Source organism: Eretmochelys imbricata, chromosome 15, assembly GCF_965152235.1.
Source record: "Eretmochelys imbricata isolate rEreImb1 chromosome 15, rEreImb1.hap1, whole genome shotgun sequence".
NCBI classification, from domain to species: Eukaryota; Metazoa; Chordata; order Testudines; family Cheloniidae; genus Eretmochelys; species Eretmochelys imbricata.
In genome coordinates this window covers 10,194,431-10,217,247 of record NC_135586.1, presented here as the reverse complement: position 1 = coordinate 10,217,247, position 22,817 = coordinate 10,194,431, and the positions used below count along the sequence as shown (strand labels likewise).

Here is a 22,817-nt window from a genome sequence, read left to right as displayed (position 1 = left end):
GAGGACCACATACTGATGGCTTCAGCTGACTTTTCCTAGTGCCTGCTTACTGCTGTTTGATCATCAAAACTTGTTTAGTTTAAATGGCAGTTCATAATTGCTCTGCAGGAACGGCGCCATTCTCTGGAGAATCAAGTGAAGAGATTAGAGACTGTGGAACGCAGAGAAAACCGACTAAAGGAAGATATTCAGACTAAATCTCAGCAGATTCAACAGATGGCAGACAAAATTTTGGTGAGCAGGGATGAAAATGAAAGATAAAGGGAAAGAGTATGCCACAGTGGAGTGGGAAGAAAGGACACAGAACTACATAAAATTGGGTGGGGGTTGTTGAATAAGGGAATTGGATGTTATCTAAATTTTATGTTGGAAATAACTTCAGTGCACAAATTCTGCTGCCTGCAGTGTTAGTTATAAACTAAGTCCGAAGCATTTATGATCTCTTACCAAATGACTGTTTAAAAATCCCAGTTGCCCCAGTAGGAAATTTTCCAACTCAGTTGTATTAACTCACTAGTATGCAATTCATTTCCTAATGTCTATTTCAAAAGCATAACCTTCTTAATGGTCAGTGCTGGGTTGTGTAACAATGACATCTTCAGTATTTAACTTTGAAATCCCTTGCAATTTAGTCTGACTTCTAATCTATCCCAAATGCTTACATTTTGCAGAAGAACAAAATTAATCATCAAAACTGTTTTTCTCTTAAATTTTTGTCAGAGATCCATTCTCACCCACATACCTTCCCCACTATAGTTGGCAATTTCTTGTTTTTCTCATTGTTAGATCTGTTAAGTCTTTTTGGTTAATTTAGTCTAAAGTGAACCAAACAGAGGGTACTGCTGGTACTTATACCTCCCTGGGGGAAGAAACCATTGTCTTGTGATGAGGCAGATAAATAAATGTGTGCTGCTCTGATGAGTTCTCTTCTACCAATACCCATTCAAACAGTGGGTTTCCTTCTGAAGCATAGGATATAGGACCCAGACCTGTCAGTCACAGGGAACTGGTTTACTGTGCCCTTGGGAACACTTCCCACCCCCCAGTGAGACTGCTTCCAGAGACAAAATATATGTTAAACTCAACTACCAGGAAAGATATGTGTATCAACTATCTATCTTTCATTAAATTACCTTTCTACAGTGCCTGAAGGAGACCCAAAAGATATGTTGAAAATTAAAAATGATCCCCTACCAAAGGAGGGGTGGAATAGCAACCCTGACTCATTTTTGAAGACGAGAGATCAGGATAGCACATATTTAGCCTCCCCTTAATAGCTAAGTTTATCGTTCCAGCAGTGCTGCTCTGAAGGAGGGCTAATTAAAAATGTGGTGTTGAAGGAAAAAGGTCACATATTTGGTGGTGTTTGTTGCTTTTAGCTTGAATGGAGATCTGATGAGCCTGTAATATAGAAAAGGGATAGATATGGATTCTCTGCCCCTCCCCTATGCTTTTTCTCTTGGGGTTACTACCAGGAAAACTAATATGTTAAACACCCTTGGACAGGTGGTCGTAGTCCTGACTGTAGGAGAACCGGAGACATACCCTGTGTGAAGGCCCAATGGGAATGTATAAATAGCCTTACCTGAGGTTGATAGGTGATCCATAATTGTTCTGAGAAATAGCTGCATAAATAGATTTCAAGATCAGAACCCTTGAGGCACCATAAAGAAGGTAGAAGAAGTCTCTTGGCATTGTTCTGTCTTTCGATATCGGGGCGTGATAAGTGAAAGACCGCTGCTTGCACGGGTACAAAGCCAGCTTTGTATTCACAGACCATGTAATATATTGTGACTTGTTGCATAAGCCTCTTGCGTGTATTTGGGCATTTTTGTTTGTTTTATTATTCTTCATAAAAAACGGAAGGGAATGCAGAAATATCATTTCACTGTTCCAGGGGCCTTGTTTTGGAGCTGCAGTTTTCTCCAAGTTTACATAGAATGTTGGGGACCATAATGCCCTTATATAACACTAAGACAAGCAGGTCTGGGGCTTCAGGGGTCTCTTCCTTAGGTCCCGCCAGTTCTGACTTGGAGAATTAGCCCTCTTTGGAGGGCAAAAGAGAAAATAAAGTTGTCTTTTTCTGATTGCAGTTAGAAGGTTTCTTTTTATGGTATCTAGAGTTTTTTCTCTACAATTTGGTGAGATCTGGACTTTTCTGAGGAAGTGGATTTTTTTCTTTTTTTTTTCTTTAACCATAAATGCCTTATTTTTCTCCTGGTGACCAGACAACTGGCAAAAGTCTGAAGATAGGTCAGATTTGGACTTTTGTTCTGTTGGCATGTCCCTGTAGCGAAGAGGACCTTTTCTGTGATTTCTGCTACGGTGGCAGAGTATGTGGGGTGGTGGGCTGAGTCAGATATACATACCTCTGTCTGAAGACTCCTTAATCCCATGAAGCAGCTGGTGTTGGGCATTTTTTACAGGGACTCTGATGAACTGTTCTTGGTAGTGATGGGGAGAAGAGAATGGGTGGAGATGTAGGAACAGGTATGGCCTCTGTTTCTTCTTCTTCTCTTTGAGGGAAGAGAGGAAGGGAGTCAGGTGGTGAGCCTTCAGAAGAAATGGATGATGTCTTTCTGCGAAGGAATGAACTCTTCCAGTTGTACTTGATGAGCCCTGCTGGCCTGTCTATAGATGAGGAGAGCCACAGGAAGGAAATGCCAAGTTCTGAATCATAAAAAATAAAGGGCATTTTATTCTTTGCTGTTTGGGAGGATAGATGGCTGTTCTCAGTGGCTAGAGTGAATAAAAGGCAGGGGTTGGGTGGAGGGAGCTGAATATGAATTGCTGGAGAAGATTATCTGAAATAAGAGACTACATTTCTATGTCCACACTGCAGAGGGCCACTTCAGGAGTTGGCAGAGCTTCTACTCTAGCATGAGCAGCCATGTGGTGGTAACTCTGAAGCTGCTGCTGACCTGGTTGTGTGATTCACTATTTGGACCTATACTGTGTGGGTCCGTGTGAAAGCTGAATTGGGTTCTTGGTACTAGAAGCCATTTTCCAACTGAAGAAAACAATAGTGCCCCTTCCAGGGTACAAAATGCTGCAGTCTCCTTCTAGATGACTGCTTTTTGGCTGGCTTTCATTCCATTTTTGTAGCCCGTGTGGTGGAGGGTTGATGCTGTGACTGGATCAAAGGAACCTTTGTGTGCTCCCAAGGTGGTTTCCTGAGATAAGCGAAAAGGAAGATCAGGGGATAGAAAATGTGTGTGTGTCAACTAGAGAAATGTCAGGGAATTGTCCTGTGCTGTGTAGATAGGAAGGCAGGCAGGAGACCTGAAGGGATCACAAAACTGGAGCTTGGCTAAGTGGCAATCAACCCACTTTCCAAGGCTTGACAGGTCTGGATCTGCCTCCTGTGCTGCAGAAACTGTTGGAATGGCAAACCTGGCTATGAAGGAGAAGAACGTTCTCTGAAGTCTCAACTATTGAGAGCAAGCCTCAAGAAAGGAGACTCTCTAGCTCTACCTTAAAGACCAACTTCAAAGAACAAAAATGCCCCCCTCTGCCAAACTGGTTTACCTGTGAGAGACAGGAGTATTTAACTTATTCAGGGCTGTATTTTGTGTGACTTATGTTCCTTCACCCTTGTGAGCCACTGAGGATAAAAATATTTTTTTGCACCTAATGTAAAACTTATAAAGCACTTTTCATCCATCCTGGCAACAACCATGTAGGGAGGACAGAAAGGATTATCCCCTCTCTACAATGGAGAATCTGAAGCATAGAAACTAAGGCACCACTGCACTGAGAACTACACTGACCCAGAGGTTTACCTGCATGATCCTCAGTGCAGAATCAAGGTCTAAGTGGATGGATCACTTGATTACCTGTTCTGTTCATTCCCTCTGGGGCACCTGGCATTGGCCACTGTCGGAAGACAGGATACTGGGTTAGATGGACCTTTGGTCTGACCCAGTATGACTGCTCTTATGTTCTAAGTGATTTGCCCAAGGCTAGAAAGAGAGGGAGGGACATTATCAGAAATGAGACTAACTCTCAGGAATTCCCTGTCCTGTATTCAAATCACTCTACCACATGTCTTTCCCTTGTTATGAGATATCCAGGCATATATTTGAAACCTTCACCAGCCAATCTGATGCAAAGGAATTTAAAGTTAACTGCAAAATGATTGGGGTTTTTTTGTCTAGGGTTTCAGAATCCCATCACACATCTATGAGCTGTTCATAACTGCTCATTATCACAAACCATTCTGGCTTCATTTTGGGGAATACCTTAATTTTTTTTTGGAAGCAGGTTGGAAGGGGCAGTACTGGCTCAGGAGGCAGCTCTTGGTGGAGGTGGAAGCTACTTCTTTTTTAAACATCTCTTTACCCTTTTTATTATACTACCTAACCCTAAAATAGGACAACTGATGTATCTATCTGTCTGTTTATAAGGTTTAATGCTTGTGATATGTACTTTCATAATGGTATCTCATGCAGCTGAGATCCCAGGCCTCAGAGATATATTTTAGAAAACCTTAAAACCAAAGAGAATGAGTGTTTTGTACATGTCCTGTATATGTATTTATAAATTCCATGTATTATATTTCTGTATCTGTCTGACATAAATCTTTGCTGTGTTCAGGAGCTGGAGGAGAAGCATCGTGAGGCTCAGCTGTCAGCACAGCATCTGGAATTGCAGCTGAAACAGAAAGAGCAGTTCTATGATGAAAAAATCAAAGTAAATATCCCTTTTCATTACCTTCATACTCTCTTTTAGAGGTGCATTGGGCTCTGGATAGTCCCCAAACAGCTGGTTTTGGACTCTGATCCCTTGTCCTGTGCTTCCTTCTTCACCACTTCTGAGAGTTGAATGAAAACTGAATAATTCTGCCTGTCTAACCCGTTCCCATCACGCTCTCACCTTTTGTGTGAGGTTGCGTTATCCATGTAGGCTTTGTGAGAGCTAGATGAATCTAACTGTTAACAGACCATTCCTTTAGAACAGGTGCTTGTGGGAAATCAGTCTTTCAAAAAGGTTTTTAATTATTTCTGATGATCTTGCTTTGATCTGAAGAGCATTAACATGAGCAGCCGTAGAAGCTTTACATTTAGTAAACACAAAAGCACTTTTGAAATTCCATCTCCTTGGAGCTGTAACATCCGCCAGTGAGTCCAGGGATCCACCCACTCTGAATTTTTTTCTCTTCTCTAGGATATTTTAAGATTTATAACAAACAGTTGAAAACATGATTATAGACACCACCTAAAATTAGGAAAACCATAGAGAGAGAGACAGGATTATGTAATAGACTTCAGAATTTATCTAAAAAAACCTACAGTTTGTCATTCAGCAAAAGTATTCTTTAAGGATCTCTGTGCCTTCCAAGTGTGATCTTTTCCCACTCTTTAGGTATGCCTACACTACGAAATTAGGTCGAATTTATAGAAGTCGGTTTTTTAGAAATCGTTTTTATATATTCGAGTGTGTGTGTCCCCACAGAAAATGCTCTAAGTGCATTAAGTGCATTAACTCGGCGGAGTGCTTCCACAGTACCGAGGCTAGAGTCGACTTCCGGAGCGTTGCACTGTGGGTAGCTATCCCACAGTTCCTGCAGTCTCCGCTGCCCATTGGAATTCTGAGTTGAGATCCCAATGCCTGATGTGGCTAAAACATTGTCGCGGGTGGTTCTGGGTACATATTGTCAGGCCTCCGTTCCCTCCGTCCCTCTGTGAAAGCAGCAGCAGACAATCGTTTCGCGCCTTTTTTCTTGAGTTACCTGTGCAGACACCATACCACAGCAAGCATGGAGCCCGCTCAGATAACAGTCACCGTATGTCTCCTGGGTGCTGGCAGACGCGGTACGGCATTGCTACACAGCAGCAGCAACCCCTTGCCTTGTGGCAGCAGATGGTGCAGTAAGATTGGTGGCTGTCATCATCATGACCGAGGTGCTCCTGGCCACGTCAGCCAGGAGCGCCTGGGCAGACATGGGTGCAGGGACTACATTAGAAGTGACTTGACCAGGTCATTCTCTTTAGTCCTGCAGTCAGTCCTATTGAACCATCTTATGGTGAGCAGGCAGGCGATACGGATGGCTAGCAGTCCTACTGTACCATCTTCTGCCAGGCAGGCAAGAGATGAGGATGGCTAGCAGTCCTACTGCACCATCTTCTGCCGAGCAGCCATGAGATGTGGATGGTTTGCAGTCCTTCTGCACCGTCTGCTGCCAGCCAAAGATGTAAAAGATAGATGGAGTGGATCAAAACAAGAAATAGACCAGATTTGTTTTGTACTCATTTGCTTCTCCCCTCCCCCATCTAGGGGACTCATTCCTCTAGGTCACACTGCAGTCACTCACAGAGAAGGTGCAGCAAGGTAAATCTAGCCATGTATCAATCAGAGGCCAGACCAACCTGCTTGTTCCAATAAGAACAATAACTTAGGTGCACCATTTCTTATTGGAACCCTCCCTGAAGTCCTGCCTGAAATACTCCTTGATGTAAAGCCACCCCCTTTGTTGATTTTAATTCCCTGTAAGCCAACCCTGTAAGCCATGTCGTCAGTCGCCCTCCCTCCGTCAGAGCAACGGCAGACAATCGTTCCGCGCCTTTTTTCTGTGCGGACGCCATACCAAGGCAAGCATGGAGGCCGCTCAGCTCACTTTGGCAATTAGGAGCACATTAACCACCACACGCATTATCCAGCAGTATATGCAGCACCAGAACCTGGCAGAGCGATACCGGGCGAGGAGGCGACGTCAGCGCGGTCACGTGAGTGATCAGGACATGGACACAGATTTCTCTGAAAGCATGGGCCCTGCCAACGCATGCATCATGGTGCTAATGGGGCAGGTTCATGCTGTGGAACGCCGATTCTGGGCTCGGGAAACAAGCACAGACTGGTGGGACCGCATAGTGTTGCAGGTCTGGGACGGTTCCCAGTGGCTGCGAAACTTTCGCATGTGTAAGGGCACTTTCATGGAACTTTGTGACTCGCTTTCCCCTGCCCTGAAGCGCATGAATACCAAGATGAGAGCAGCCCTCACAGTTGAGAAGCGAGTGGCGATAGCCCTGTGGAAGCTTGCAACGCCCGACAGCTACCGGTCAGTTGGGAATCAATTTGGAGCGGGCAAATCTACTGTGGGGGCTGCTGTGATGCAAGTAGCCCATGCAATCAAAGATCTGCTGATATCAAGGGTAGTGACCTTGGGAAATGTGCAGGTCATAGTGGATGGCTTTGCTGCAATGGGATTCCCTAACTGTGGTGGGGCCATAGATGGAACCCATATCCCTATCTTGGCACCGGAGCACCAAGCCGGCGAGTACATAAACCGCAAGGGGTACTTTTCGATAGTGCTGCAAGCTCTGGTAGATCGCAAGGGATGTTTCACCAACATCAACGTGGGATGGCTGGGAAAGATACATGACGCTCGCATCTTCAGGAACTCTGGTCTGTTTCAAAAGCTGCAGGAAGGGACTTTATTCCCAGACCAGAAAATAACTGTTGGGGATGTTGAAATGCTTAAAGTTATCCTTGGGGACCCAGCCTACCCCTTAATGCCATGGCTCGTGAAGCCGTACACAGGCAGCCTGGACAGCAGTCAGGAGCTGTTCAACTACAGGCTGAGCAAGTGCAGAATGGTGGTAGAATGTGCATTTGGACATTTAAAGGCGCGCTGGCGCAGTTTACTGACTCCCTTAGACCTCAGCAAAACCAATATTCCCACTGTTATTACTGCTTGCTGTGCGCTCCACAATATCTGTGAGAGTAAGGGGGAGACGTTTATGGCAGGGTGGGAGGTTGAGGCAAATCGCCTGGCTGCTGGTTACGCGTAGCCAGACACCAGGGCGGTTAGAAGAGCACAGGAGGGCGCAGTACGCATCAGAGAAGCTTTGAAAACCAGTTTCATGACTGGACAGGCTACGGTGTGAAAGTTCTGTTTGTTTCTCCTTGATGAAACCCCCCGCCCCTTGGTTCACTCTACTTCCCTGTAAGCTAATCACCCTCCCCTCCTCCCTTTGATCACCGCTTGCAGAGGCAATAAAGTCATTGTTGCTTCACATTCATGCATTCTTTATTCATACATCACACAAATAGGGGGATGACTCCAGGAGGGGTGGTGGAGGAGGGAAGGAATTTGCCACACAGCACTTTAAAAATTTACAACTTTAAAGTTTATTGAATGCCAGCCTTCTGTTTTTTGGGCAATCCTCTGTGGTGGAGTGGCTGGTTGGCCAGAGGCTCCCCCACTGCGTTCTTGGGAGTCTGGGTGTGGAGGTTATGTAACTTGGGGAGGAGGGCGGTTGGTTACACAGGGGCTGTAGTGGCAGTCTGTGCTCCAGCTGCCTTTGCTGCAGCTCAACCATACACTGGAGCATACTGGTTTGATCCTCCAGCAGCCTCAGCATTGAATCCTGCCTCCTCTCATCACGCTGCTGCCTCATTTGAGCTTCAGCCCTGTCTTCAGCCCGCCACCTCTCCTCCCGGTCATTTTGTGCTTTCCTGCACTCTGACATTATTTGCCTCCACGCATTCGTCTGTGCTCTGTCAGTGTGGGAGGACAGCATGAGCTCAGAGAACATTTCATCACGAGTGCGTTTTTTTTTTTCTTTCTAATCTTCACTAGCCTCTGGGAGGGAGAAGATCCTGTGATCATTGAAACACATGCAGCTGGTGCAGAAAAAAAAAGGGACAGCGGTATTTAAAAAGACACATTTTATAAAACAGTGGCTACACTCTTTCAGGGTAAACCTTGTTGTTAACATTACATACATAGCACATGTGCTTTCGTTACAAGGTCACATTTTGCCTCCCCCCACCGCATGGCTACCCCCTCAACCCTCCCCCCTCCCCGTGGCTAACAGCGGGGAACATTTCTGTTCAGCCACAGGCAAAGAGCCCAGCAGGAACGGGCACCTCTGAGTGTCCCCTGAAGAAAAGCACCCTATTTCAACCAGGTGACCATGAATGATATCTCACTCTCCTGAGGATAACCCAGAGAGATAAAGAATGGATGTTGTTTGAACGCCAGCAAACATACTCTGCAATGTTTTGTTGTACAATGATTCCCGAGTACATGTTACTGGCCTGGAGTGGTAAAGTGTCCTACCATGAAGGATGCAATAAGGCTGCCCTCCCCAGAAACCTTTTGCAAAGGCTTTGGGAGTACATCCAGGAGAGCCGCGAATGCCAGGGCAAAGTAATCCTTTCACATGCTTGCTTTTAAACCATGTATAGTATTTTAAAAGGTACACTCACCGGAGGTCCCTTCTCCGCCTGCTGGGTCCAGAAGGCAGCCTTGGGTGGGTTCGGGGGGTACTGGCTCCAGGTCCAGGGTGAGAAACAGTTCCTGGCTGTCGGGAAAACCGGTTTCTCCGCTTGCTTGCTGTGAGCTATCTATAACCTCATCATCATCATCATCATCTTCTTCGTCCCCAAAACTTGCTTCCGTGTTGCCTCTATCTCCATTGAAGGAGTCAAACAACACGGCTGGGGTAGTGGTGGCTGAACCACCTAAAATGGCATGCAGCTCATCATAGAAGCGGCATGTTTTGGGGCTCTGACCCGGCGCGGCCGTTCGCCTCTCTGGTTTTCTGGTAGGCTTGCCTCAGCTCCTTAAGTTTCACGTGGCACTGCTTCGGGTCCCTGTTATGGCCTCTGTCCTTCATGCCCTGGAAGATTTTGACAAAGGTTTTGGCATTTCGAAAACTGGAACGGAGTTCTGGTAGCACGGATTTCTCTCCCCATACAGCGATCAGATCCCGTACCTCCCGTTCAGTCCATGCTGGAGCTCTTTTGTGATTCTGGGACTCCATCATGGTCACCTGTGCTGATGAGCTCTGCATGGTCACCTGCAGCTTGCCACGCTGGCCAAACAGGAAATGAGATTCAAAAGTTCGCGGTTCTTTTCCTGTCTACCTGGCCAGTGCGGTCACTCTATCTGAGTTGAGAGTGCTGTCCAGAGCTGTCACAATGGAGCACTCTGGGATAGCTTCCGGAGGCCAGTACCGTCGAATTGTGTCCACAATACCCCAAATTCGAGCCGGCAAGGCCGATTTAAGCGCTAATCCTCTTGTCAGGGGTGGAGTAAGGAAATCGATTTTTAAGAGCCCTTTAAGTCGAAAAAAAGGGCTTCATCGTGTGGACAGGTGCAGGTTTACATCGATTTAACGCTGCTAAATTCGACCTAAAGTCCTTGTGTAGACAGGGCTTTGTCATTATGATTTATTAAATTTAATTAGCACTATAAATTTACACAGCATTTACAAATGTAAAGACGTGTTCACGGGCCCAAAGAGCTTAGTCTGAACAAGATTAGACTTTAAATAACTGTCCCGGAGAGAGAGGCTATGATGCTGTTAAAAAGAGAGGAGGAATTTCTTGAAAGAAAACACTGAGTAGTGGAGGGTGCATGGCAAATTGGAACAAGCATACTTTTCAAGGCATGAAACCAAGAGTTGGATGTTAGAAAGGAGACCAAAGAAGTGGTAAGGTGAAAGGATTGGAAAGAGTGCAAAGAATGGGAGGGAGCAGTGAAGGGAAATGAGCCAAGGTATAAATGGGGCAAGATTATGTGGGCTTTGGTAAATGAGTTGGGATGCCAGTGAAGGGATTTAGGAGGTGTGGGAAGCATGTATTTGGAGCAGAAATAATAGTAATGGGAGGAAAAGCTATAATGAGAACCTGGACTTGGGAGAGGAAGAGAGAGAAAGGTTGAAGATTATGAGCATGGGAGGCACTAAAGATAGTGGAGTTAACAGTGGAGCTAGTGAATGGAGTAAGATTAGGAAGGAAGATGTAGGGAAGGGACTAGACGGAGGGACAAATTCAGTTTTGGAGAGGGGGAGAGTGAGTTTGAAATGGTGGTTCTTCCAAGAGGAGATATCTGAGAAACACTGGAGTTGTGACAGGACAGAAGAATTAGAACGGGATCAAAATATCAGTTGGTTCTTTGAGTCCAACCATTGCTGCAACAGTAGTCCATCAAGTCCAGTCCTCCTAGTCCTTTCATGGCTACGTTACTGATTTGAATTCAGATCTGTAGTCACTGAAACTCATAGTACTATGAAAGCTCTTAAGTTCCTTTTACATATTTAGTTTAGGGCTGTCAAGCAATTTTAAAAAAATAATTGTACTGTTAAACTAATAGAATACCATTTATTTAAATATTTTTGGATGTTTTCTACATTTTCAAAAATTTATTTCAATTACAACACAGAATACAAATAAATACTTTATATTTTTATGACAAATATTTGCTCTGTAAATAACAAAATAAATAGTATTTTTCAATTCCGCTATTGGAAGTACTGTAGTGCAATCTCTTTATCATGAAAGTTGAACTTACAAATATAGAATTATGTACAAAAAAAACCTTCATTCAAAAATAAAACGATGTAAAACTTTAGAGCTGACAAGTCCACTCAGTCCTACTTCAGCAAATTGCTCAGACAACAAGTTTGGTTACAGTTTGCAGGAGATAATGCTGCCCACTTCTTGTTTACAGTGTCATGTGAAAGTGAGAAAAGGCGTTCACATGTCATTGTTGTAGCCGGCGTTGCAAGATATTTATGTGCCAGATGCGCTAAAGATTCATATTTCCCTTTATGCTTCAACCACCATTCCAGAGAACATGCATCCATGCTGATGACGGGTTCTGCTTGATAACGATCCAAAGCAGAGCGGACGGACGCATGTTCATTTTCATCATATGAGTCAGATGCCATCAGCAGAAGGTTGATTTTCTTTTTTGGTGGTTCGGGTTCTGTAGTTTCTGCATCTGAGTGTTGGTCTTTTAAGACTTCTGAAAGTATGCTCCACACCTTGTCCCTCTCAAATTTTGGATGGCACTTCAGATTCTTAAACCTTGGTTCGAGTGCTGTAGCAATTTTTAGAAATTTCACCTTGGTACCCTCTTTGCATTTTGTCAAATCTGCTGTGGAAGTGTTCTTAAAATGAACATGTGCTGGGTCATCATCCGAGACTGCTATAACATGAAATATATGAAAGAATGCGGGTAAAACAGAACAGGAGACATGCAATTCGTCCCCAAGGAGTTCAGTCAGAAATTTAATTAACGCATTGGTTTTTTTAACAAGCATCATCAGCATGGAAGCATGTCCTCTGGAATGGTGGCAGAAGCATGAAGGGGCATACGAATGTTTATCATATCTGGCACGTAAATACCTTGCAACACTGGCTGCAAAAGTGCTATGCGAATGCCTGTTCTCGCTTTCAGGTAACATCGTAAATAAGCAGCATGCATCATTATCTCCCGTAAATGTAAACAAACTTGGCTGAACAAGAAGTAGGATTGAGTGGACTTGTAGGCTCTAAAGTTTTACATTGTTTTGTTTTTGAGTGCAGTTATATATAAAAAAAAATCCACATTTGTAAGTTACACTTTCAGGATAAAGAGATTGCACTACAGTACTTGCCTGAGATGAATTGAAAAACAGTATTTCTTTTGCTATCATTTTAGAGTGCAAATATTTGTAATCAAAAATAATATAAAGTGAGCACTGTACACTTCGTATTCTGTGTTGTAATAGAAATCAATATATTTGAAAATGTTGAAAAACATCCAAATATATTTTAAAATTTTCAATTGGTATTCTGTTTAACAGTGTGATTAATCACGATTAATTTTTTCAAGTTAATCGCATGAGTTAACCGCGATTAATCGACAGCCCTAATTTATTTTATTATTTCAGTTTATTTAAAATCCAAAGCTGTGGACATATCTGCAGTATTAATTAAAAAAAAAATCTACAACAGCCAAAAGGAGTTGTTTCAGTCCACTTCCTAGTGAACAAGTGTTGGTATCTCTCAGGTTACCACCTTACTTGGTACCCTTGTTATATGTCTTGGCAGAGAGGCAAAGGATTAAAGTAGTCATGGAGGCTGAATTACTCTCTCATACCTACGTGTGGTTCTTACAGGTCAATGTTGAGGCACATCAGTGAGGTAATGAAAAGGAGCTTACATTGCTACTTTTCTGTGCCATACTTCCTCTGTGAATAGAGGAATTAATTTTCCATGTATGTCAAACTGGCGTATTTCATGAGCACTAATAATGAAAGACTGTTTAAAAAACAATAACAGCCCATAGCCTTTCCATAACTCCTTTTACTCATTAAACTCAACCATTTCTTACACCTGAGTAGTCCTCTCAAAGCTTGCTGTCCCCAGCATTTCCTGCCATCTCATCTAGTTTTCCTTAGGAAGTGGTCAAGCCTCTTCATCGAACGTAACCCTTCCCTGGTGGCTTTCTTTCTGACTGCCCTTTGACTAATGAAACAGGTTCAAAGTGAGGAAATTTGTTTTGTTTACTTCAGGTGCTGGATGCTCAGATGAAGAAAGATCTTGCCGATAAGGAAGCACTTGAGAATATGCTGCGAAGACATGAAGAAGAAGCACATGAGAAATGCAAAATTCTGGCTGAGCAGAAGGCGGTAGGTGTAACTGAATCAGAAACTGAAACATTTTAAGAGTAGCCATTTTAAGTCTCTTACCCAGGGATGTTCCTAAAATAAAGATCTGTTGCTGCTGGGTCTTGTTGCTGGAGGCTTCTTGGGGGTGGGAGAGGTGTGCGTGTGGTGTTTTGTTTTGTTTTGTTTTGTTTTGTTTTGATAGCTGTCCTTTTAATTCATGATGTCTCCAAGAACATTCCCTTTCAAGAAAGTCATCCATGCCTAGTATGTTACTACCTGGCAGTCCAGTACATGGTTCACGTGGGAGCTGCTTGCTCTTGGTCTGGAAGAGACTGGAAAGCAGTTATAGATTGATGTAACAGATGTAACATCTGAATATGTGGTTGCTTCTTTGTTGTCTTGTCCACTCAGTCCGATATCTTGTTTCTGAATGAAGTTTCTAGAAGTGATTTTTAAATGCCCCCTTGCTGTAGTCACTAACTTTCATCCCATGATCTCAAAGGCAGACTGCTCTGTTTCAGATGATCAATGCCATGGATTCGAAGATAAGGTCACTGGAGCAGAGAATAGTGGAATTGTCTGAGGCTAATAAACTGGCAGCAAATAGCAGCCTTTTTACACAGAGAAACATGTAAGTAAAGGAACTGCTATAGCATTCTTGCATTTACAAGCCCCGGTGTGAGCTCAATAAGACCTATTCTCCAAACATATTATTTCTCTAACAAGAAACTATAGTTTGCTCAATATTTCCCCTATCATATCTGTTAAGTTTTGTTGGTCCGTATTGTTGCATTTGTTTTGGATCATTTCATGAGGCTGTTGCTGTCCCTTTTTTTGCTGCATGCAATTTTTCAAAATATATAGGTTCTGTAGAAAAATTCTAACATTTTAAAATGTCTGAAACAGTTCTGGAGAAGCAGTAATTCCAATGCTGTTCCAGTTGTGGAGATATATAAAAATTAGTATTCCTTTTGCTTCTGGTGTTTAGGACTTGATCACATCTGCTTCTGGTGGCCATTATTCATTGAAATTCAAAGCCTTATTATAATTATTTGACACTCAAAGATGAGAAGAAAATGTTAAATATCCTTTCTTCACAAAAGCTTCCATCCTGCTCCCAACAGCTGTCAAGACATCTAAGAAAAGTGAATATTGGTTTAGGAATTTTCCTTCATGTTTTTAAATGTTGATTATAAATATGAGGTATTGGTGTTATCTCTGCCTGTTTCAGTTTAAAAAAAAAAAAAAGGTAGAGGGGCCCTATCCTTAAGATCGAAGTGATTTTTTAATCCTGATTGCTTATTTCTGATCCTGGTGCCTATCAGTGAGATATTAGACATATCACAGTTTGGCTGTCTGGAGAAATATGTGCAGACTGTCAGCTGCATAGTGGAATGCTGGGTATAATCTCAGTGGACAGCAGTTGGTTAGATCCATTTGTGAAGTCAAGCAAGGATGGGTTTTGGCATAGAATCTCTGAACTCTTAGCGGTGATTGATTGTACCAACAGAGATGTAAAACCAGGAATTTTTATTACATTTCAAACTTCTGTCAAGCTCTTCAACCTGAGCAGACTGAAATCTTCCACAAAAGTAATTGTTAAAGTTATATGAGTTGCTTTATGCAGATGATTATACTCTTGTTATATGCACTCTAGTTAATCATCCAAAAAGTTTGTAGAGGCTGCTAAAACCATAACATCGTTAATCTGAAGAATACAGAAGTAATCTACCAGGTCATACATGGAAAAGCATATGTAAGACCTAGCATCATTCAGTGGTCTTGAACTCAGTGTGGTAATAGCTTTCGCTTCTCTTGAAATGCTGTTCTTGCTGACTAAAGAAATGTTTACCAGAATCAAAAAGGGTATTTTACCAACTGAAATATTAACTTTGGAACCAGCATGGTTGTCATATGTGAGACCAAAGTTTCATGTCTGCCATGCTGTAATGATTTCTTCCTTGCTCTATGGCTATGAAAAATGGAGACATTTGCCAACATATAAGAGTTGGAGAAACTTAATCAAGACACTTTGGAACTTTTATGGATATTAAATCATAAGATATACTGGTGGCTGGATGCTATAAGGATGGGCATTGTAATAATTTAATAATAAAATTACAAATAATGCAATTCTGAAAAGAGGTTGCATAAACAGCTTTGAAAGTCTACTACTGAAAGCACCATTAAGCTGGACTAGATGCATCCTCTGGAAGGAGGACACCAGACTAAAGTCAAAAGGCGGAGGAAGAAATATAATGATGCCTAAAAAAAAGAGTTGTACCCATTGTGACTTATGTTAAATATTCATATGTCGGGAGGGAGTGGCAAACAAATTGCTTTGGCAAGTCAGTAATCATGCCCCATGTTTGGAGTGAGTCATCTTAGTCATTAAGAGAAGTGAGTTCTTTCTGACCAGTGCCTGTAGATCTTATAGATATAACTAGCAAACCCTACTGCATTACTCTGATCTGTGGAAAGGCATGTAAATCTATAATTGAACCATATTTGAATTCACAAAAGCTATTACTAAACTGAGCATTATTGATGTGGACAGTTAGCAATTAGAGCCTTCAAGGAACTGTGGAATCCAACTAGCCTTTGTTCTATCAGAAACTAAAAAAATGAATGATTGGTTCTGAAGAAGGTGGAGTCATTTGTTCTACTGTTGCCCAGGCTATTTGGATAGTTCTGGCTGCCAGTAATCAGTTGAAGGAGGTTAAAAAAGGGGAAGGATGATTTTGTTCTTATCAAAGCACAGGACTGTGACTCAGAAGACCTGGGTTCTATTTCTAGCTCTGCTATGTGATCCCACGTATTGTCTCTGGGAGAGAGATAATAATACCTATCTCACCGTATTTTTCTGCATATGAGTTCATTAATATTTGTAAGCTCTGTGAATAAGTAATTGTGTGTTCAGTGCATACATCAGGGTTTCAGTTAGGGCAAAAGTTTGCTAAAGTGTCGGCCAGATTGGGCTCCTAGCAAGTTTCCAAAATCCAGAACTAATCTGTATGCAAGGAAGCCAGTTGCAGTTCCTCTGATCTTTCATATGGAAGTTCCTGCTCCCAGCATTCATTGAACCATTTTTTTTCCAAACGGAAAAACAAATGACAAGGAAAAGGGTGACAGCTCAGAATGAGCTGTAGATCAGACATTCCTGTAGGTTTCCAAGGTTTGGTGTTCATCTTTCTCCATGTACAAACAGATGCACAGCCTACAAAACCATGATATCTGAGCTACTCGAAGCACGTACTTGGTTTAATCACCGATGTGGGAATCTGTGTGGAAGCCAACATAAGAGACCTTATTTTTTCCATAAAGGGGCTGTGAAATTTAAAATAGGAAGAGCTAATTTTGATGTGATCACATTCTGCTTACCAGGAAACTTTTATACCAATGAAACTACATGATCAAAATATAGCTTGATTATGTCTTCTCTCGTTATGTATTTTCCTATCAGGAAAGCCCAGGAGGAGATGATCTCAGAGCTCAGACAGCAGAAGTTCTACCTGGAAACACAGGCTGGGAAGTTAGAGGCCCAGAACCGAAAACTAGAAGAGCAATTGGAGAAGATCAGTCTTCAGGACCATACTGACAAGAACCGTCTGTTGGAGTTAGAGACTAGACTGCGAGAGGTGAAAATTTAATCCTTTTGCAGGCTGATGTACTTGGGTGTATCCCATTTCAAGGAGTACAGTGAGAATTAAAATTAAGTAGTTTTACTGTTCAGCACTGCAGGATCATGACTTGAGCTGAATGACCCAATTTTTGCTCCATTTCTGTAACAGTGGAAATGTATTGCTTGCTGGAAGGAGTTGAGCATGACTATTTTGGGTTTTTGTTATAGTGGTAGAGTCTGAGTTTCTAGATCAGCTTGCTTTCTTAGAACTATATTTATTTTCATCCTTTTGTACAACATCCTTTAATAGTGCCCAGATGTAATGGTGATGGGCACAGTATATATACTTAGCTGGATAATTCATTTATTTTTAGTTGCAGACTAGAAGAATCAGGTTTTTATATTATTTTGAAATAAAAAGGGCAGACAGGCAGAAATAGGTTGGAACCACCTATTTCCAGAGTTCCACCTAGTTCCAGAGAAGAGTAACAAAAATGATTAATTTCAGAGTAACAGCCGTGTTAGTCTGTATTCGCAAAAAGAAAAGGAGGACTTGTGGCACCTTAGAGACTAACAAATTTATCTGAGTGTAAGCTTTCGTGAGCTGTAGCTTATGCTCAAATAAATTTGTTAGTCTCTAAGGTGCCACAAGTCCTCCTTTTCTTTTTGAAAAATGATGAAAGGTCTAGAAAACATGACCTATGAGGGAAGATTGAAAAAAAATGGGGTTTGTTTAGTCTGGAGAAGAGAAGAGGAGACAACAGTTTTCAAGTACACAAAAGGTTGTTCTAAGGAGGAGGGAGAAAAATTTTTCTTCTTAACCTCTGAAGCTAGGACAAGAAGCAATGGGCTTAAATTGCAGCAAGGGAGGTTTAGGTTGGACATTAAGAAAAACTTCCTGTCAGGGTGGTTAAGCACTGGAATAAATTGCCTAGGGAGGCTGTGGAATCTCATCATTGGGGATTTTTAAGAGCACGTTGGACAAACACCTGTCAGGGATGGTCTAGATAATACTTAGTCCTGCCATGAGTGCAGGGGACTGGACTAGATGACCTATTGAGCTCCCTTCAAGTTCTGTGATTTCCTGGATAATATCCTTTTTCCTTCCTTGCTGTCCCTCCTCTAATTCTCAATAAAAACCAAAATCTCTACTCTGGCTAAGACATTTGGGATGTCCAATGTCATTCCTTTAATTAGCCAGAAATTGCTAGACATCAGTGCAAGGTCTTCTGGCAGGCCTATTTTTCACACATCTGCAATATTATGGGCAGATTCACTTGCAATAACATGAGGAGTCAGGCATCAGAAAGCTAAATTGGAACTTTTTCTTTAAACTATTTTCTCCACTCTGTCATGGTAAATGGGATCTGCCAAGATGTTGCATCAGTGTAGGAGATCGATCTGTCTGTAACAAGAATCTGAAGGGAAGTTTAAATATGAAAGTAATTGAACAGTATATAAAGACATTTCTTATAGAGTCAAAGTAATATTGATAGTTTCTTCTTACAGAGCCTCAAATGCAGTATATTAACTTGCAACGATGGAAGATAATCACACAAATTATACTTTAACTTTCATATTGTCACAATTATCTATATCAACATTTGATACGTATTTACAACATAGCTGGCATTACTCTTAAATCCCAGTTTTCATTTCAGAACACAATATAGTTTTATTTTTGAACCATTTCAAACCCAATGAGTGTTTTTCAAGTGATGGATGAAGCAGCATCCTAGGGATAGTTACCTTCAGGTCTGATTTTTAACCAATCCATCCAAATCTGACATTAGACTGGAGTGTTGCCATGCAATCCCAGAGTGCAATTCTAGGGCAGGTCTCTAGTTTGAAATGAACAAATATAGCAGCTGTACTCTCTATTTCCTTATTGGTAACTCCTATTCAGCTGCAGTTGTTTCTCTCCAGGTTAGCTTAGAGCATGAAGAACAAAAGCTGGAATTGAAACGACAATTAACAGAATTGCAGCTGACTCTCCAGGAAAGAGAATCTCAGATTTCAGGGCTTCAAGCTGCACGATCAGCCCTAGAGAATCAGCTCCGTGAGGCTAAAACTGAACTAGAGGAGACTACAGCTGAGGCAGAGGAGGAGATTCAGGCTCTCACGGTGAGTCCTATACTTCTGGATTGGTATTACGAACTGTACCTGCAGATCTGACAGAACATTGATGCATGCTTCATAATAAGTGTCTTAAGTTATTAGCTTTGAGGTTGTCCTAATTTAAATTTTTTATGTTTTTAATTTTGCAGTGCAACACATGAAATGTGCCTTGGATTGAGGAAGGCACAGGGATGGCTAAAATGTCAGAGTTCTTTGTCTCTCAAAACATACATATGCTTGTTGTTTGTTGTCCACTTGTGCAAAAACTGATTGGCTATTAGTGAAAATATCATCAGTTTACTTGATAAGCTAAAAGCTCCACACTAAATTATTCCTACTGTAGGACTTTGACTTTGTGCTGTTTTTTTTTAATTCTAAATTCATGTATGACCTTTGAAAGTAGTGCTGTTTCAAAAGGAATGTGATTGCAAATGTTCTGGTATTTTCTCTATAATAAGTTAGCCAACTCTGCTATCCTTTTAAAAAAATCAGACAAATACTGTTGTTGCTTCTCTAATTTTATTCCAAAGGCTGTTCCATAAAGAATTGCTACTTTTAGATCTTGCAGTCTCTTGTGAGGTGTGTGAATGACACAAACTTCAGCAGCGGTTGGTGTAGGGGAAAGATTTTCCCTGCCCAGTGAACGGAACATTAAATTATATGCTGCTGGTTGCTACTTTGAGTACAAAAAGATGCTTTTAAACTGTTGGATTTTAAATAATGTTTGCTTTGCAAAGGCTTGCTAATGCTGTGGGAGGCAAAGAAATAACTGACCTCCTACTTGAGCTGCCGGCTATCACTCATCGAAGTATCAGTCTTCAATGACCTTCAAATCCAGTTATTTTAGAGTACTGGAAATAGTCTGTTTCCCCAATGGAATCTGATAAAAGGGAATCTCATTGAGTCCTTATTCCTGCCATTACCACTATTCAGATGGGATTGGGGTTCAGCTGAAGACTGGTGTGTGCGTGTGTGTGTGTTTGTGTGTGTGTGTGTGTTTGTGCACCGGTGCTGTTGGATATCCCAGGAGTGAGAAGGGAGGTCATTCACTCAGAATTGTTCTAAACTGGTAGATGCTGGGTCATAGATGCTGGGAAAATGCAACAGCAACATGAATGACTTACAGTAACTGAATAGGTCACGGCAGCAGTTCATCTCAAATACAAAGCAGTTCTTTTTGCTCAAAAATGAGATGGTCCCACTGAAATTTGAAAATTTGGCAGAGTTGTTAGCTGCCATGCGAACAAATGGTTTGCTAGGTCTTCCTACCACACCAACGAAACAGATGCATGTGTGTGATCTGTGCTTGCTCAGGCAGATATTACCACAGCTGTTCTGGTGAAATGGTAGTGCTTTTGTACCAGATGTCATAAGATTCCAATCTGGCACCTCCATGTCACTTGACTCCAGTTTAATGGATTGGGAGATATTTTGTTTTGAGGGTCTTTTTTGCATTGCCTGTTCTGGTAAGATAACGTTTTAGTTATCACATTGGACTTCTGCTGAACAACTTTTCCTATTGAGTCTCTTGGCTATAAGGAAAATGTCTTGAAAGGTGATCGGATGTGCTAGTGCACTAGCCTTTCATCTGTTAAGGCCTGAATTTGCATATGATATTAGTCACAACTTCAATCAGTTTGACAGTCTGAGTGAATCTTGAGAGAGGCCCTGAGGCTGAAACATGAACTTTGCTTTATCATGCTTTGCTTGTTAATAAGGAAGTAAAACGATGCATGCATTATTTCACTCTTTAAAAATGCTTTGCAGCTTTTTATACTTCGGATTCCGTCTTCCAAAGAAATAATTATTTAGTTTAGTCACAGTTTGGGAGAGTCTTAGGACTAAACAGGAGTTCCTCGGGGTAGGGTAGAGGTAGATTGGCAGAGCAGTTTGCGGAAGCGTACGTAGTGCTTCATTGTAGACTTGTCTTTGCGATCATTAAAATATATGTAGTATTAAAAACATGTTACATGCAGTATTAATCCAAATGTGGAAGTAAAAACAAACTACTCAAATACTTAAGATATTAAGTGAAGACGGTACACACTTAACATTAAATGGTCACTTACCTTGGAGACCACTTAAGATGGAATGTTTTGCATCATCCAGTTTGTTGTACATTTTGCTAAAGTAGCTCAGAATTGGGAGCATGTGCGTGCTTTGATTAAGTAGGATGTGACTTAATCAATTCTTTGCCACTACAGAGTGCTTTCATAGCCTGCAACATCTGTCTTCCAAACTTTGCTTGCTGATAGATTGTTCTGCAGTTTATTTAGCAACAGCTGTTGGATTCTAATTCTAATGTATGAAAAATTGATGATTAACTTCTTACCTCCTTTAGGCACATAGAGATGAAATCCAGCGTAAATTTGAAGCCCTTCGTAATAGCTGCACAGTGAGTATTAAATACAGATCATTGAATTATTTTGAAATTAAGGATAAGGAAGGAAACAAACTCATTTACTCCTTGATGACAATTGTTCCTGACATTGGCTTCTGGCTTCAAGGAGTTAGCAGGAGATAGCCTGATTGGATCTGATTTCTTTTAGGCCTCAATTTAGAGGTTTTATTCTGATTTAAAATTGAAACTGTCCTTCATCTTTTTGGAGAAGGAAGTCCATTCAAATATCTCATTGCAGTGCAGCTAGTAAGAATGGTGTAGCAGCTGCAAAAATTGTGGGATATAGATTTTTTCCTTTTATAAGGGAAGGGAAAAGTCTCCCTGTCCAAATCCTGAGCTGTATTATAGATCTAGGCCAGAGTGAAGGCGCTATCTTGCCAATCTGGGTTTTAAGGAGGGCTTTAACTCTGTCTGAAGGGAAAAGAAGTCCTGTGCTTCTGAACAATACATTGTTACATAATCTCTTGTTCAAAGAGAACTCATTTAGGTTCTTAACTTGCACATTCTGTTACCTGAGAGATCTTTTGATATGTTTTTTCATTCATTTCATTCATACGGGACAGATGTCCTAGATTATGTGTTCCTTATTGTTAAATGTTTTCCCAGATCTCCACTCTTTTTGCTTATTTCTTTATGGTGCTATGTGGACCATGATGACATTGATCTTTCAATGACACACAAATTCTAGAAGTGTCAACACTGACCACCACCTTGTGTGTAATAATTGGAGGCAGGTCTCTTCAGTCTTTTTAATCCCTCCTCCATTAGCTGGACCTAATTGCTCCTTACCTCTGTCATGTGTGTTCCTCTTTCATACTCAGTGGCCTCTCCACAAAGTTAATTTTCCACCATGCTTTGATTGCATAGTCATAGGTGTTGTAGGAAAACCCAAGACAGAAAGAAAATGCCTTTTTTCAAGAACATCTTTCAGAATTTTCTTTTTTTTTGTAACCTCCCAAATCTGTAGTCCTTGTTCCTCAGGGCCAGGAAATTTTTTTACTCTGTTTCCGGTGTACACTGATTTGAAGAAATGAGTAATTAAGTAAGGCCTAGTCTTAATTTGCTGTGGCTTAACCTCTTCCAAAAGAAATTCAGACTATCTATACCTTCTGTTCTCTCCGTCAAGGAGCTAGAGGGTCCACATGTGCACTTCTATCTATCAGTGCTTATTCCCACAGTTGCTTTTTCTACTTCAGTGTTAGATACTCCTTTTCTCATTCCCTTGTTCTCTGTCTTGCTGTCAGCACAGAATTAGCAGCTTTCTGTGCAAGTGACTGATACAGATGAT

At 41.6% G+C, this 22,817-nt stretch overlaps 1 protein-coding gene across 2 annotated transcripts in view; it reads left to right on the top strand.

The window, feature by feature from the left end:
- Positions 1-22,817, top strand: part of CIT (citron rho-interacting serine/threonine kinase) — a 92,644-nt gene that overhangs the window by 41,053 nt on the left and 28,774 nt on the right. The window contains exons 17-23 of one of the 2 annotated variants that reach the window (XM_077835501.1): positions 109-234; positions 4,597-4,692; positions 13,293-13,409; positions 13,910-14,019; positions 16,852-17,026; positions 18,937-19,134; positions 21,470-21,523. In XM_077835501.1, the coding sequence (XP_077691627.1) occupies positions 109-234; positions 4,597-4,692; positions 13,293-13,409; positions 13,910-14,019; positions 16,852-17,026; positions 18,937-19,134; positions 21,470-21,523 (876 nt within the window). The remainder of the gene's footprint in view (positions 1-108; positions 235-4,596; positions 4,693-13,292; positions 13,410-13,909; positions 14,020-16,851; positions 17,027-18,936; positions 19,135-21,469; positions 21,524-22,817) is intronic. The other variant, XM_077835502.1, reaches the window with a different exon arrangement.